This window comes from Erpetoichthys calabaricus, chromosome 12, assembly GCF_900747795.2.
Source record: "Erpetoichthys calabaricus chromosome 12, fErpCal1.3, whole genome shotgun sequence".
Classification (NCBI taxonomy): Eukaryota; Metazoa; Chordata; class Cladistia; order Polypteriformes; family Polypteridae; genus Erpetoichthys; species Erpetoichthys calabaricus.
Genome location: NC_041405.2, coordinates 28,247,808 through 28,264,679, shown reverse-complemented (window position 1 = coordinate 28,264,679; position 16,872 = coordinate 28,247,808). Strand labels below are relative to the sequence as shown.

The window sequence follows — 16,872 nt, the reverse complement described above, 5'->3', positions numbered from 1 at the left end:
ATTTTTGGCTTGGGAACGTATCTTTCAAAACCTACAGTTTTTTAACATTTTCATGGCTGCTTGAATAGGATGTCATTTTAAAACGGTTCTATTATCTGTATTGCAGAAAGGGGCTGGGATAATGTTGTGGGTAACTGTCAATATTTAATTATTTCAGATTGTGAAAAAATTATTTTTTTTATTTCATTAGCTGAAATTCTGCAAGCAAATGACAACTTAACACAAGTGATTAATATGTACAAACAAGTAGTAAAAGGGGAAGAAGTGAATGGAGAAAGTTCAACTACACCTAGAATGTCAGGTAGGCATGCTTTACATGTAATACTTTTATATAAATTCCCTATATTAGTAGTTATAGTTGCTATAATTACTCAAGTAATCCATTTTTTACATTTATGTTCTGTTCATTTTTTTTTATTTCAAAGTGCTTAAAGTGCAATGAATAGCGGTTAAGTTGTAAATTGAAGATCTCGATTCTTAATGATTGTCAGTAGGTACAAGGCTGTGAACAAGTACTTGTCCACTGTCAGATTTTTGGCATTATTATTTGTTGTTTCATTGAGAATAGTTTTGGATTTTCAAGTAAAGTCTGATATTGGGGTAAAACAAATGTGTCAACAAATAACAAAAATATGGAAACCTGTTTAATTTCTGTGGGAGAGTAATTGTTCCCTTGGCCTCAGTACAAGGTCATATAATGCTTTGCAAAAAACAGACTTTTTTATATTTATCTATTAATCCAATAAGCAACCTTAATTTTGTATATTTCTCTTTTATAAGGCTTGCAGTTTAAAGACCATTCCCCTATCTACTACATCACACTGCCTACCTAGTTGTAATTAGTTTTATTTTTAAGCCCGGATATCTCGTTTCAGGTTCTGTTTTGACATCTCAATGGATTTTAGGACTACACTTTGACATGACCAATCCAAACTGTATATCAACCTCCTATATACAACTGCTTGTCTCTTGTATGTTTCTGATTATTCTCTTGCTGCATGACCCATTTTCACTTTAGTCCTCAGGTCAAAAGCAGTCAAACATTCTTCTAAAGCAGTATTAGTTTTTATCCAAACGCATCAAGATAAATATTTCCACTTTTTTCCATTCTGTCAGTATTTTTACATGAATATTTTAGGATCATCCAGGCAGTAGTGTAAGACAGCAATCTTTTTTAAAAGCATACAGTACTTGTTGCATTTTTTTTTCAAATGTTTTTGGAGCTTGCCACGTGCAATTAAACTCTTAATATTGTCAAAAAATGTCTTGAATTGAGTTCGAAGCATCTATGTTTTTATCACACATATCCAATAACAACATTTATTTATATAACACATTTTCCTACAAATTATGTAGCTCAAAGAAAAAACAAAAACAAAATTCTAGAGTGCTGGAGAAAAAAAAAAAAATCTGCATTGGGTTCTGAGGCCACGAGACCGCCCAGGCCCCACTGGTTATTCTACCTAACATAATTGATCTCAATCAGTCGTCATGGTTTTCAAGCTTCACATGGAAGAATTAGTTGGTGATGATCAATCTGGTGTTCCATCCATCAGTGTAGGGACTGCATGATGGTGGTGCAAATCTCCACCACAGACAACCAGAAAAAGAACAGCAGAGAAAATAGGGGATAGTACGGATCGCGGAGCCATGATTAAAATGGTAATTAAATGCATATACAGAATATCAGGGTTACACTAAAATGAAGCTATAAGAAAGCCCTATTAAAATAATGGGTTTTAGCAGTTTTTAAAATGCTCCAACGTATTAGCCTGGCGAATTTCTATCAGTAAGCAATTGCAGATTTTAGGAGAATAACAGCAGAAGGCTGCCTCACCACTTCTTGTAAGTTTAGCTCCTATAAGCAGACATTCATTTGAAGATCTAGGGTTACGATTTGGAGTGTAAGGTGAGAGGCATTCCAAAATATAGGCTGGAGTGAGATTATTTAAGGCTTTGTAAACCATAAGCGGTATTTTTAAAGTCAATTCTAAATGGCACAGGTGACCAGTGTAGTGACATCAAAACTGTGGTGAGATGTGATCAGAGTTTATTTTCCTTGTTAAGATTCTGGCAGCTGCATTCTGCACTAGTTTCAGTCGATTGATTGATCTATGTCCTTATCTTTCATAGACTGAAAAGTATTTTCTTGTGCTTTTCTGACTACAACAAAAAACACACAGAATTTTGTATTAATTAATGCTTTTTTGCAACAGGCTTGTGATGTACAAGTAAATTTGCACTAAATCAGTTTGTCAGTATTTCACATCATACTTTACCTTTGTTTTTAATTTCCATACATATCTAACATGGGTGCTCTTAATAGTCACCAGAAGTTTCCGCTGTGTTTCTTTGTTGTAGATCACATTTTTGATCAGTAACTTTCTGATGGATCATGCATGAGTCATGGTCAGTAACTTTACCTAAGGGGAAAGAAGCTGGCAGAACCCTTAATATTTTCCCAGGGTTCTTTGTTAATTAATAGAATATGATATACTGTGTATTGTTCTTGGAGAAAGTACAAAATGATAGCCACTATTGAGAAGGTAGAATATTAGCCAAAGTTTTTTACATTTGGGCAACATGGCTCTGGCTGTTATTTTTTGAGCTTCACATCCTTAGCATTGGCTTTGTTTGTAGCCCATTCCAGAATGAAATATGTCCACAGTGTTTGTTTTTTGGGAAATGATCGAGGCATGATGTGCTTGTAGAAATTATCTACAGATAAATTCTCTTTGAAGGTAAAGGTCAAAGTTAATCTGATTCCTATCAGGCAGTTCTAAGCTAATCAGCCTGTAATTTTAATCACGTTATTCAGAAAGCTAGTCCTAATTATTTTTATCATCATACCTGGAAATTACGTGTTTGACTTCCTTACACACCAATCCAGTTAAATAAAAAAAAAAAAAAAAGCATAATACTTTTGTGTGTTTTTAATCCACCCAATTCCCCAACCCCCTAGGCTCTCTTTTTTTATTACTATACATATCAAAAAGTATGACAAACTTCAGATACCTTTACTGCTCTGTAAATGCCGAGTGTAATGCAAGAACGCATGACAATGTCTCAATGTCTATATATTTTAATATTGCTGCAGTGCTTTTTGATTGTCAGTTTTTCTGACTTTTTTTTTCCTGACAGGAAGCAGTTCAGCACTGCTAGATTTGACTGGGCTTGACACATCAGTTTCTTCAGCTACACCATTTTACCCAGCAGTTCCTACGCTTTCACAAGGTCATATTGCTCCTTCTACTGAGATGAGTCTGTCTTTTCTTGATGATGAGCTCATGACACTAGGTAATAAATTCTGTATACAATTTATATTTCTATGTTTCTGAAATTAGTATTTTTTTTTTAAATATTCCCTTCTCTTGAAAACTAACATCACGAAAACATCCATTTTTTACAAGTAGAACCGTAAAGTGTAAAAGTATGTATTAATAAAATTACTAATATGTTAATTTTTTTCCCCCATATAATTCCATTAAAACACCTTTTGATTTCATTGTGAAAAGCATTTTTGTTGCTATAAATGAACAGATATTGAATATTAATTTCAGTGTTCATCTACTAGGCATATTTGTGTGTAAAGTATAATAAGATAGAGATTTGCTCCATTGGGAACAAATGTAAATTAAAGCGTTCATAATTTTGACTAAATTAATCATTTATCTTCATCTCAAAGTAGTACTGCATGGTATGAACCTTATGAAATGGTGACATTTCAGTTCATTTGATGTGGTGAGTAGCTTTGACAGTGGGCCAGAAATAGTAATTTTTTAAATTTTAGCTGGACTGGCTACATCTGTTTTGCATAAAGTTTTATGATGTGTATGTTGTAAATTAAATATAAAAATACAATTTGTGTCTGAAATTTGATTTTTTAAAAGTTTTGTGTTATTGCCACTTATGGTGAAATGCATCAAATTTAAAATTTTAAATATTTCACACTTAATTGGAAATTTTCATAAATATCTCATAGATTGGGTTTTGCCTTCTACTGGTAGAAGACCTGGTAAAGAACAGTTTACAGTGGAACCTCGATTCACGACCATAATTCGTTCAAAACTTCTGGTCGTAAACCGATTTGGTCGTGAACCGAAGCAATTTCCCCCATAGGATTGTATGTAAATACAATTAATTCGTTCCAGACCGTACAAACTGTATGTGAATATATTTTTTAAAGATTTTTAAGCACAGATATATAGTTAATTACACCATGGAATGCACAGTGTAATAGTAAACTAATGTAAAAACATTGAATAACACTGACACAAACACCCAGGCTCCCTGCTCAGCTGCATGCGCAGGCTCTCTCTCTCTCTCTCTCTCTCTCTCTCTCTCTCTCTCTCTCTCTCTCTCTCTCTCTCTCTCTCTCTCTCTCTCTCTCTCTCTCCCTCTCCCTCTCCCTCTCCCTCTCTCTCCCTCTCCCTCTCTCCAGCATGCTATATCAATTCTACAAACTTTCTGCCAAGAGTCAGGACTCAAAGTTCAGCCAAAAAAGTGTAAAGGATTCTTTTACAAATGGAAAAAAGGAGTAATGAAATGCAAGAAAAATAAATTATGGAAGATAGATGGAGCCTCCCCAGCCCCCCCCCCCCCCCCCCTCTCTCAGCAGCACGCGAGCCCCCTCTGTCTCTCAGAAGCATGCGAGCCCTCTCTCTCTCTGTAACATTGCAGCAGTTAGCGCTATAGCCTTACAATCCGATCACTGTATAAACACTTTTTTTTAAAAAAAATGAGTTTTAAACACGGGGAAAAAAAGGAACATTTCAACAAATCCAAACTTTATTTAAAAGCAAGTAACATTGCAGGAGTTCACGCTAATAGCATTACAGCCCGATCTCTGTAAACACTCTTTTTAAATGAATTTTAAGCACATGGAAAAAAAATAAACATTTAAAAAAAAAAAGAAAAGTAACATTGCAACACTTTCTTCTCACCACTCTTCACTTGCTTAGAAGCCATGGTTAACTGCAAAATCACACGAAATACTGTAGAGCACAAAGAGTTCACAGGTAAAGCATGCACGTCTGACTGAGAACAATGAACAGGGAGAGGCTGAACACGTGCTTAAATACAGTAATTGGCGCGCACGAACCGGAAGGGAAATGAAATAGAGCACAAAGAGTTCACAGCGAAAGCAAGCACGCACGTCTGACCGAGAACAATGGAACAGGTGCGGAAATCATCGGCGCGCACAAACCGGTAGGGAAACTGGCTTGTTCGTATACCGAGTGTGTGGTCGAGAACCGAGGCAAAAGTTTGGTGAACGTTTTGGTCGTAAACCGAGTTGTACATGTACCGAGACGTTCGTGAACTGAGGTTCCACTGTACTTGGTTTAATGTACTTGCAATGATCATTAAAAAATGTTTTAATTAAGATTATTAATGCAACGTAGCAGAGGAAAGGTTAAACTTGAATTCTATAGTCCACGCTGCTTACAATAAGTAAGAGAGATGATTCCAACAGCCATAGTAATTGGTGCAGCATTATGTAAAATAATTTGGGGAAGATAAAAAGTAACTGATATGCCTGGCACAGTGAGGAACAAAAATTATTTAGTGCAGCCTGTTGTTTTCAGAGATTGCTCTCTCATGGCATCATGCAGGTGTACTGTAAAGGAATACACTTAATGGGCTCTGTGAAATTATAAAAAGGCTCTCAGGTTTAAGGTGCCCCTTTCAGTTTACTGCCACACAAGTGTTCACACAAGTGTCCCAGCTAGGATTGTATTCCTCTCCTGCAAACACATAAAGGCCAGGTGGGTAATAGTTTTAGAAGGTAGTTTAACCTGAAACTCCCCATAGTAAGAGCAAAGACGCTTTTGGTTTTCAAAGTGGAAGCTCCTGGTATGAATGTAATGCTGCTGAACCAAGTGAGAACTGCATGAATTGTAGTCAAGACATTTGAGTTTATCTATTTTAAATGTAGCTTTACAGTAAAATAGAGTTTTACTGCAGAATGTCCCAGCGCCTGTAGGATCATCTTCTTATAGGTTTATAGGGACATTACTGTCACATGTACAGAGTTCAGTGAAATGTGTACTTGCTAAGTAACATCCCACATTTCTCTAGTCTTCTGGCACCTTCACTAGTTGGTGTAACTACCTTACCCCGAAACCTAACCTGAAGAATCTCGGAAAATATTTGTCATAATAAATAGATACATTTTTAATTTCTTTTACATAGTTTATCTCTTTTGATGAGAATATGCTTAAAAATGTTGATACTGAGAGTGGACTAATTTGAGAAACAGAACTACAGACCTATGCTCAGTTTTAGTATAAGATTCAACAGTGTATTTATGTCCTGGGCATGCTGTCTACACATTCTGTCACTTTACAGGATTATTTAATCACAGCAGCATTTCTTATCATTCAGGACTAGATAAATAAAATGATTTCAACCAAAGAGCATTTTGTTCAACAGCAGATACTGTATAAGCCAGAAATTGCATTTCCTTATATTTTAGGAAAGACCAGTTTTACTGAGATTCAATAAATGTAGTGTTCCTGCAATGCAGATTGCTTTTACACTGATATTTGTTTTAGATATCTGTGATTTAATGTATTTACATGTTAGTACTCTGAAGTACAGTAATCCCTCCTCCATCGCGGGGGTTGCGTTCCAGACCCCCCCGCGAAAGGTGAAAATCCCGGAAGTAGAAACCATATGTTTATATGGTTATTTTTATATTGTCATGCTTGGGTCACAGATTTGCACAGAAACACAGGAGGTTGTAGAGAGGCAGGAGCTTTATTCAAACACTGCAAACAAACATTTGTCTCTTTTTCAAAAGTTTAAACTGTGCTCCATGACAAGACAGAGATGACAGTTCCGTCTCACAATTAAAACAATGCAAACATATCTTCCTCTTCAAAGGAGTGCGTGTCAGGAGCAGATAATGTCAGAGAGAGAGAGAAAAGCAAACAAATCAATAGGGCTGTTTGGCTTTTAAGTATACGAAGCACCACGGCACAAAGCAGTTGAAGGCGGCAGCTCACACCCCCTCCGTCAGGAGCAGAGAAATAGAGAGAGAGACAGATAAAAACAAACAACCAAAAATCAATACGTGCCCTTCGTGCTTTTAAGTATGCGAAGCACCATGCAGTATGTCGCTTCACGAAGCAGCTGCACAGAAGGGAGCAAAGTGAAGATAATCTTTCAGCATTTTTTGACCAGCGTCCATATCGTCTAGGTGTGCGAACAGCCCCCCTGCTCAATCCCCCTACGTCAGGATCAGAGAAAGTCAGCGCAAGAGAGAGAGAAAAGTAAGTTGGGTAGCTTCTCAGCCATCTGCCAATAGCGTCCCTTGTATGAAATCAACTGGGCAAACCAACTGAGGAAGCATGTACCAGAAATTAAAAGACCCATTGTCGTCAGAAATCCGCGAACCAGCAAAAAATCCGAGATATATATTTAAATATGCTTACATATAAAATCCGCGATAGAGTGAAGCCGCGAAAGGCGAAGCGCGATATAGCGAGGGATTACTGTATCACATTATATTTGATTAATAAAAGACTAACAGTGAAAAGTGAAATGATACTAACAAATAAGCCAATAATGTGCTTCACAAATACATTAAAGTTATCTCTGCTTTAAAAACACAATTGGAGCAGTAGGAGGTGTGTAAAATTTCCTTTAATCTTCTTAAATGTATTAATGTTTAGATTTACAAAATATGTATGCTATAATATGATATTACATAATTTTATCAATTTAATATAAATCACTGCTAACATCAACTACATTTAGAAAAGGTATCCAGTTGATGAATAGTGTACTTTATTTGTTTGAAATTTTAAAAGCATTTTATTTATGTAGGGGCTGTATTTATAGGCATTTTCAAAACTCTGATCTTTTTACTGGCAAAACCACTAAAATAAACCATTGCTTTGTCATGTATAATCTTATGCATTGTAAAGGGCCATGTAATGTTTTGCTCCATGAAAGATATGTTGTAAGAATTGTTACTGCCGTGTGCCTTATGCTTGCTGGTATAGACTCCAACTTTACCTAGTCTGAATAAGTGGGTTTAGAAAATGGAAAAATGGAGGAATGGATGGATGTTTTTTGTTTTGAAGCTTGTACTGCCAGAATAAGGTTCAGTTCTCTGTTACCTAGTGCTAAATAAAGGTTTCAGAAAAAATCTATTAATGGTGGGTGAATGCCTTAGTGATACTGTTTTGCAAGACATTGAATTGAAAGCATCAATAGTATAAGGTGAGGTAATGCATTATTTCTACAAGGTGCTGGAAACGTTTCTTTAAGATATTTTCACATTGCTTATGAGACTAGTTCAGATCAACTGCTTGTAAATATTTGATATGTGTAGATGAATTGTTGTAAATAGCTGAAAATTGATAATTATTTAAACAGACAGCATCTGACCTTCTGTCTACTGCTCCATTTAAACATTGTATATCACTCTTCAATATTTACCTGTCTTGTATTATTTGGAGTAAATAAGAATTTATTTTTCAGATAGTTATCAATTTCTAGCGTAATCTGTAGTTTAATTTGGTGAGGGGATTCATTTAGACCGGTTGGGGGGAGTTGCCCCTGGAATCTTTACTCCTTATGTACATTGTAGAAACACTTCTGTGGATTGCATTTCTTCCTGAATGGCAGAATAACAATCCATGCAGGTAACTAATATGATCTAAATCATGAACTAAATTCTGTGTTTTGCTCAAATGTCTTTGTAGCTGTGCATTTCCATTCACTAGAGAAGCATTATTTGTGTGCTTTTTTTAGATTTAGGGAGCTGTGCTGTGAAATTCAATATATAGTCTTCTCATTTGAAACCCCCTACATACCTATTACTGCTTGGGGGCTGTAGTGCTTTAGTCATTTTTGTTTCTGGATCTTCTCAAAATACAACCCATGTAGTACAGTTACAGTTAGTTTTAAACTTGGGTAAAATCCAGACTGTTGTTATGAGTGATATTCCAATAACAGTTTTTTTTAGCTAAAGTGTATAGCCATTAACAACACATTGTTGATCTTCTTCCAAGAAATTAAACTTACATTAAATGCTAAAATAGTAGCTGTTAAACTCTTATTTGTCTGTTGCACTTTGTAGCACCATGGGTTGCAGATATTTTTGGCTATGTGTCTTTCTTTTTCCCCTTAAGTACTAAGCTATAGTCTGTGATTTATCCCCCCACCCCCTTCCTAACAGTGAAATGCAGCCTAAATATGAATGAATGTCATTTAAAACTTTTAATTTATCCAAATGTATTGTTATTTTATTTAGCACATTTTTTGACTTGGACCTAAAAATTAAAAAAAAAAATAATATTTTGGTTTGTCTGCAATTAGGCTTTGGAGTGTTATTTACTGTAGACTCTAGACTACATTTTTACTATTACGCTCTAGGTTTCAGTAATTATATATATTTTTGTGTTATGCTTTTTTTTTTAGGGCTTAATGAGACAAATCCAACTCCAAGCATAACTACCCAAACCTTAGACTCCAGTGGGTGGCACTCCTTTCAGGTACAGGTTGTTTGTTTATGCCATATATTAATTTGTAGACTTTTTGATGATGGACAAAAGACAGCAATAAGTGCTTACTGGTCAATATACTTCATCTTACTGTTATACAAGTAAATTAATGTACACTGTATGGTGTGACCAGAATGTATGCTTTCTTTTGTTCATGTCTTCATCATCCTAATTGCAAAAACGCAAACTGCTAATTTCTTTTCTGAATATATACTTAATAGTAGTTAAAAATTATGTTTGCCTGAGTTGCTCTATCTTCACTGTGTGACACATCACTGAGCTGTGTTCACTATTTCCAGCGAACTTAAAATAACATAATACAAGTACTACCAGTTCTCCTATTCACAAGGTGCTCCATAAAATGTACACACTGCATACAATCTTCACTTGCGCATATTTGCCCAATTTAAAATGTATAGATGTAAGATGTATTTTAATATTATTTCAGTTTGATTGTATAGCTGTATTATTAGTTGACATTCTCAGTACATGCACAGATTCAGAAAGATAAAATAAAAGAAAACTATGGCACCATTCAACCTGTATACACACATACAGTTAGGTCCATAAATATTTGGACAGAGACAACTTTTTTCTAATTTTGGTTCTGTACATTACCACAATGAATTTTAAATGAAACAACTCAGATGCAGTTGAAGTGCAGACTTTCAGCTTTAATTCAGTGCGGTGAACAAAACGATTGCATAAAAATGTGAGGCAACTAAAGCATTTTTTTAACACAATCCCTTCATTTCAGGGGCTCAAAAGTAATTGGACAATTGACTCAAAGGCTATTCCATGGGCAGGTGTGGGCAAGTCCGTTGTTATGTCATTATCAATTAAGCGGATAAAAGGCCTGGAGTTGATTTGAGGTGTGGTGCTTGCATGTGGAAGATTTTGCTGTGAGCAGACAACATGCGGTCAAAGGAGTTCACCATGCAGGTGAAAAAAGCCATCCTTAAGCTGCGGAAACAGAAAAAACCCATCCGAGAAATTACTACAACATTACGAGTGGCGAAATCTACAGTTTGGTTCATCCTGAGAAAGAAAGCAAGCACTGGTGAACTCAGCAACGCAAAAAGACCTGGACGTCCACAGAAGACAACAGTGGTGGATGACTGCAGAATCATTTCCATGGTGAAGAGAAACCCCTTCACAATAGCCAACCAAGTGAACAACACTCTCCAGGGGGTAGGCGTATCAATATCCAAGTCTACCATAAAGAGAAGACTGCATGAAAGTAAATACAGAGGGTGCACTGCAAGGTGCAAGCCACTCATAAGCCTCAAGAATAGAAAGGCTAGATTGGACTTTGCTAAAGAACATCTAAAAAAGCCAGCACAGTTCTGGAAAAACATTCTTTGGACAGATGAAACTAAGATCAACCTCTACCAGAATGATGGCAAGAAAAAAGTATGGAGAAGGCATGGAACAGCTCATTATCCAAAGCATAGCACATCATCTGTAAAACATGGTGGAGGCAGTGTGATGGCTTGGGTGTGCATGGCTGCCAGTGGCACTGGGACACTAGTGTTTATTGATGATGTGACACAGGACAGAAGCAGCCGAATGAATTCTGAGGTGTTCAGAGACATACTGTCTGCTGAAATCCAGCTAAATGCAGTCAAATTGATTGGGCGGCGTTTCCTGGTACAGATGCACAATGACCCAAAACATACAGCCAAAGCAACCCAGGAGTTTATTAAAGCAAAGAAGTAGAAAATTCTTGAATGGCCAAGTCAGTCACCTGATCTTAACCCAATTGAGCAGGCATTTCACTTGTTGAAGACTAAACTTCAGACAGAAAGGCCCACATACAAACAGCAACTGAAAGCCTCTGCAGTAAAGGCCTGGCAGAGCATTAAAAAGGAGGAAACCCAGCATCTGGTGATGTCCATGCGTTCAAGACTTCAGGCTGTCATTGCCAGCAAAGGGTTTTCAACCAAGTATTAGAAATGAACATTTTATTTCCAGTTATTTAATTTGTCCAATTACTTTTGAGCCCCTGAAATGAAGGGATTGTGTTAAAAAAATGCTTTGGTTGCCTCACATTTTTATGCAATCGTTTTGTTCACCACACTGAATTAAAGATGAAAGTCTGCACTTCAACTGCATCTGAGTTGTTTCATTTAAAATTCATTGTGGTAATGTACAGAACTAAAATTAGAAAAAAGTTGTCTCTGTCCATATATTTATGGACCTAACCGTAGCTGTGCGAAAAGGCATTAATAAATTAAAATATTTTCAACAATTCTTTTTATAACTATGGCAGAACAGTGGCACAGTGTGTTTTATGGATTCAGCATCTTGGGTGTTGAGATTGTATGTCCTTTTTTGAAACCGTTTCTCTGCCTGCTAGTTCTGCAGTTAATTTCTGAGGCATCTTTTTTTTATGTCTTCCAGATGTTTTACTTTTGCTAACTATTTGGATATTAAATACACAGTTAAAAAATGATTAATCAAAGTGAAAATTTTCACATATAAACATGTATAAGGTTTTCATTCTTTCTTTGTAACATTTAGTAAACACAAATTCTCTCAGGCTGTGTCCCATTTGCATGAAAGCTGGCAAATCATTGTGGCCAACTAAGTAAATGTTATGCACTTAAAAATAACTAGAAGACCGCATATTGAGCTCACCATAAAAATGTTTTAACAACAAACATTTGAGTAATGTTAACATCTAGACTTGAGTTGTATTATGTACAGTAACTGCAGCACAGAGTTCCTGAACTAACCATTCATCATACACAGAGCTGAGTCAGTTTTATAAGGCCTGATATTTTCTGAAGCTGGGTGGTCAGTCTGACTTTCAGGGGCGCATGTGTTCCCACAAAGATGTGACAGTGAAATTATGTTGGGTGATGATGTTAAAAGGAAGGTCTCACAACTGATAAGTGGAAACTATACAGAGGATTAATGTTTGAGGGATAAAAAGAGAAAGACTTTGGCCTAATAAATGTTCTGTATTATATTGTTTAAAATGAAAATCCGTACTGCTTTATCCAGAGCTGGAAGCTCCTGATAACAGTATATTGCACAAACAGTACATTAAATAAGCAGTAATAACAACAACTTAAAATACACACTGAGAATTTAAATCATAAGCATAATTTTTTTAACTAGGACATGCACGATTTATTTCTTTTCAGCTTCTTTAAACTTCTTGGTATGAGTCTATTTTTAAACAGTTCTGAAATGCTGTTTCATTTATGTAGATACATATTTACAAAAGTACAGTATGCTTTTCACAGTCAGTCAAAGAGTGGTGCCAAGAATAGAACTGGTGATCACAAACACGTTAACTCTTACAAAAAAATGCCTTTATGTATTTTTTTTCAGTTTCTTATTTTGTATATTCTTTCTAGAGCAATGACCCAATTGATATGTGAAGCAAGGCTCTACAAAGTACTATTTACCCTGGTAGTGATCAATTCTGAAATCGGTATAGACTCTGGGTAAACCCAAACCTGTGTTGAATTATACTACTGTCACTTGCTGTGAGTTTGTTTCCATTTGTCATAATTAAGGTTATTTGAATTTGTCGATTACAAAGAATTTTGCCCCCCTACAAATGTGCTGCCTTCTATCTGCTCACAGTTTGACCACCAATTAATTGTTAATGTTGATGACTTTGATGATGTTTGGATATATTATATCTTACAAACTTTCTCAAAGTCTTTCTACTTATTTTAGCTTTTTACACAGAGTACAAAATGTCTTTCTTCATTGAGGTTCATTGTATAGGATTTCAAAGTAATTTCTTTTGGTCCATTTATGGGCAGGTACAGATTAATGCCACTTCAATCTCTGAAATTACAACAATATGTAAACCGTAGATTTTGACACATTTCTAAATTTTTATTTCTGTGCTACTTGATTATATCACAGCTTACCTCTGCAAACTCTGTTAGGTTTTTGTGTTTAAAAAAAAAAAATAGAAATTGTAGTGAGATCTACCGAATCTGTATAACATCTTTAATCTTTCATGTCTTTTCTTTATTATAGTCTTCAGATGGTATGGATCTAACTACTCCAGCAGCACCGACTGTTGTACTTAAACCAGCTGTGCCAAGTCATCCTCCATCCACGCAAGGACCTTCAGTAAACAGCAAGGCCCTTGATGATCTAGATCTTCTAGGGAAGACATTACTTCAGCAGTCTTTGCCTCCAGAAGCAATGCAAGTTAAATGGTATTTATCAGAAATGTTCTTTAAACCATATTAATAGAATTCCCAAGCATGGTGTGACAATATTATCATGATGCATTGATATTATAATACTTTTAAGATCCAGAAAATCCAGTTAATTTCTAAACAGTGCTATATATAAGTTGATCACTTATCTCCGCTTAAAACGGAGCCTTTTCAAAGCTGTTCTGTAGTCGCATAGTAAACAAAGTGGCAACTTTGCACTGCACAACTCTGTCTCCAACAAATACTAATTTACAGTCAAATTTTTCTGCACCTATTAGTCCATCTTTTCATTTTCCCAGTTTAAACCCCACAGGCAAATAACAGGACAGTTAATGCATACAGTATCCTGGACAAACCTGGAAATCCCTTGCAGTATGGCATAACATCTTCTGTCTTTCTCTATATGAATACAGTGCCTATAAAAAGTAATTTTACCCCTTGGTCGTTTTAACACTGGTGTCTGCAAGGTCCAACTTGTGGTGAGTCAGTGCCATGGCCTAACCTACACCATGAAGACAAAAGAACAGTCTAGAGAATGGATGCAAGAAAAATTTCCCGAACAAACAATATGCTATACATGGAAATACAGGGACATCCTGGGGGAAAAAACCTGATAAAGTCTACAAGAATCTTGAACCTTGGGAGAAGATTTATTTTCCATCAAGTCAAGGACTTCAGACAAAGTCCAGCTACATGGGAATGGCTTCAAAATAACAATGTTGATATCCTGGAGTGGCTGAGTAAGAATCCAGGTGCCAATCCAACTGAGAATTTGTCACTTTGCTTGAAAAAGGCTGTTCACTCATGATCACTATGCAACCTGGCTAAGCCTGACCAGTTTTCCAAGAAAAAGTTTAGTGTCCAGGGGCTTCATGTATAAACGGTGTGTACGCACAGAAATGTTGCGTACGAACGTTTCCACGCTCAGATCGCGATGTATAAAACCTAAACTTGGAGTAAAGCTATGCACATTTCCACGGTACCTCATACCCTGGCGTACGCAAGTTCTCCGCTCGGTTCTGCGGACTGGCGGCACCCAGCGTCAAAGCAATGCTACTGTTCCTGTGTGGTTACCCTTTCTTTCTTAGATCTTTCTTAGATCCATATTCCTGATGCGGCTTTATAAATACACTGAAACTAAATGCATATTGTTTATTAGTGTAATGCATATGATTGTAATTAACCTGTAACAATATAATGGTATAGGGTATAGCCATAGTATTCCAAATACCATAACTGCTTTAGTGTTGTTACTCTCACTGCATCTTCTTTTTCTTCTTTCAGCTGCTCCCGTTAAGGGTTGCCATCATCTTTTTCCATATTACTCTCACTGCACCACTCGGCGTATTTATCACTGTATCTGAGTTTGGAATCACAGCAGCAGCTAATCAGAAAGAGAACTATTGGGATACAGCATCAAGCACACACTGCCTCAGCCATGGCAAAATGCTTCAGAGCCTTTCGTGTGCAGACCTTGCGGTTCAGAAACAGTTTCATCCCAAGAACTTTAAGCACACTCAATCAGTCCATCATGTGCTCCTATAGAATACAATAGAACTGTTTGTACTTATAAGTACAATTACCTCACTGTAAACTTGCACAACAGTTATAATATTGCACAACCTGCGGCACTTTATAAAGCGCATATTTACATATGATGACCATATCATTTTTAAGGTGAAATGCAGCAACATATGTTGATTATATTATACAGATAAAACTTTAACTTCATTTAAATAATTTATATTGTTAATAATCAAACATGTGAGGACACGGTGCCGCAGCGCTGGCTAGTTCACGGATTATTCTATACCTAATGCTTTATTCTTGCTGGGCTGGCGCGACACTTGTAGAACAGATAGATAGAATAATTAAACACGTACTACGAAGACATTTCAATGTTCCTTAAAAGTTTTGAAGAATCGTCGTTCTAAGCTTTACAGATGGCTGAATGTCTATTACAGAGCTGATTGTGTGGCGATTGGGTATTTGGAGAAAGAAAAGTAAGGACAAGAATTGGAGGTTAGTATGTTTGAAAGAGACAGTACTACTGCAATAAATTATTTCATTGAAGGTCACGCATGGCGCAGCAAGCATCTTGCGTGAGACATGAACAAGCACTGCGCCACTGTGTTCATATGTTTAATAACATGCTTTCATTCCTATCATCATGAAAAAGATATCCCATATACATCTCATTATTTTAATTATTCAGAGAGCTGTAATATCACGAATGTAATGGATTCTGTGTCATGTCGGAGAAAGAGAAAGCCTGTTTAAGAAGCATGTAGTGATTCACACACACAGAGCACATAGAAGATCAAATACAGAACAAAGCATTTAACATGCTACTTTAGTTATGATGGGATTTGAGAAACTAGTAAATTAAATGATTTTAAGATGAAGTTTATGATGTTCTACTTTAATGGCAAAGTAAACTACGTGATTAAAGTGGAAATTTCAAGATTAAAGTTGACATTTCGTGCTTTTGTCCCCACTGTGTGCCTATTTTTTTGTCTGTACCCTAATAAGCTTTCATATGACACTCAGATGGTGGGGCTACGACTCGCCTTTTCACGGCGACTTTGATATGTGACTTCTTTTTTTATTTCAGGCACTGTTCGACTTTGTGAACTTGATCTTTCGAGTTTCTCTGACACTCTTGTCACTCGATCAACTTCCTTTTGTTGATTATACCACTGTTTAAACCAACAAATAGTATGCTTTTCTTTGCCTCCACTTGGTATTCGCTGAAATTCTTATATTTTCCTCCGTACTTTTCCCATTGTCTTTTCACAGAAGGCTGAGCTTAAGGGCTATTTATATTGATTTGCATATTCAAAGAGGCGCAATTCTGGGAGGAGTTGGCGCGGGACAGCAGGCGCGTGCACGTGCATTACTTTTCATGCTAATCGAGATTTATGTAGTGGAAGAACGTGGAAGTTTGCGTACGCACAGATTCCTGCATCTGGATTTTTCGGTGCATACGTACATTCCCGCTTTTGTGCTTATGCCATGTTATAGTGTGAGTTCTACGCACAGCGTTATACATGAGGCCCCAGATGTGCAAAGCTGATACAGACCTGTGTACACAGGCTCAAGGCTGGAATTGCCGGTAAAGGTGCAGCTACTAAATCCGGATTTGAAGAGAATGAGTACTA

The 16,872-nt window shown here is 36.5% G+C and overlaps 1 protein-coding gene across 1 annotated transcript in view; it reads left to right on the top strand.

Annotated features, from left to right (window-relative positions):
• The window catches only part of gga1 (golgi-associated, gamma adaptin ear containing, ARF binding protein 1), a 73,089-nt gene that overhangs the window by 33,297 nt on the left and 22,920 nt on the right, over nt 1-16,872 (top strand). Inside the window, exons 10-13 of the mRNA XM_028815277.2 lie at nt 191-301; nt 3,142-3,297; nt 9,433-9,506; nt 13,524-13,708. Of these exons, the coding sequence (XP_028671110.2) occupies nt 191-301; nt 3,142-3,297; nt 9,433-9,506; nt 13,524-13,708 (526 nt within the window). The remainder of the gene's footprint in view (nt 1-190; nt 302-3,141; nt 3,298-9,432; nt 9,507-13,523; nt 13,709-16,872) is intronic.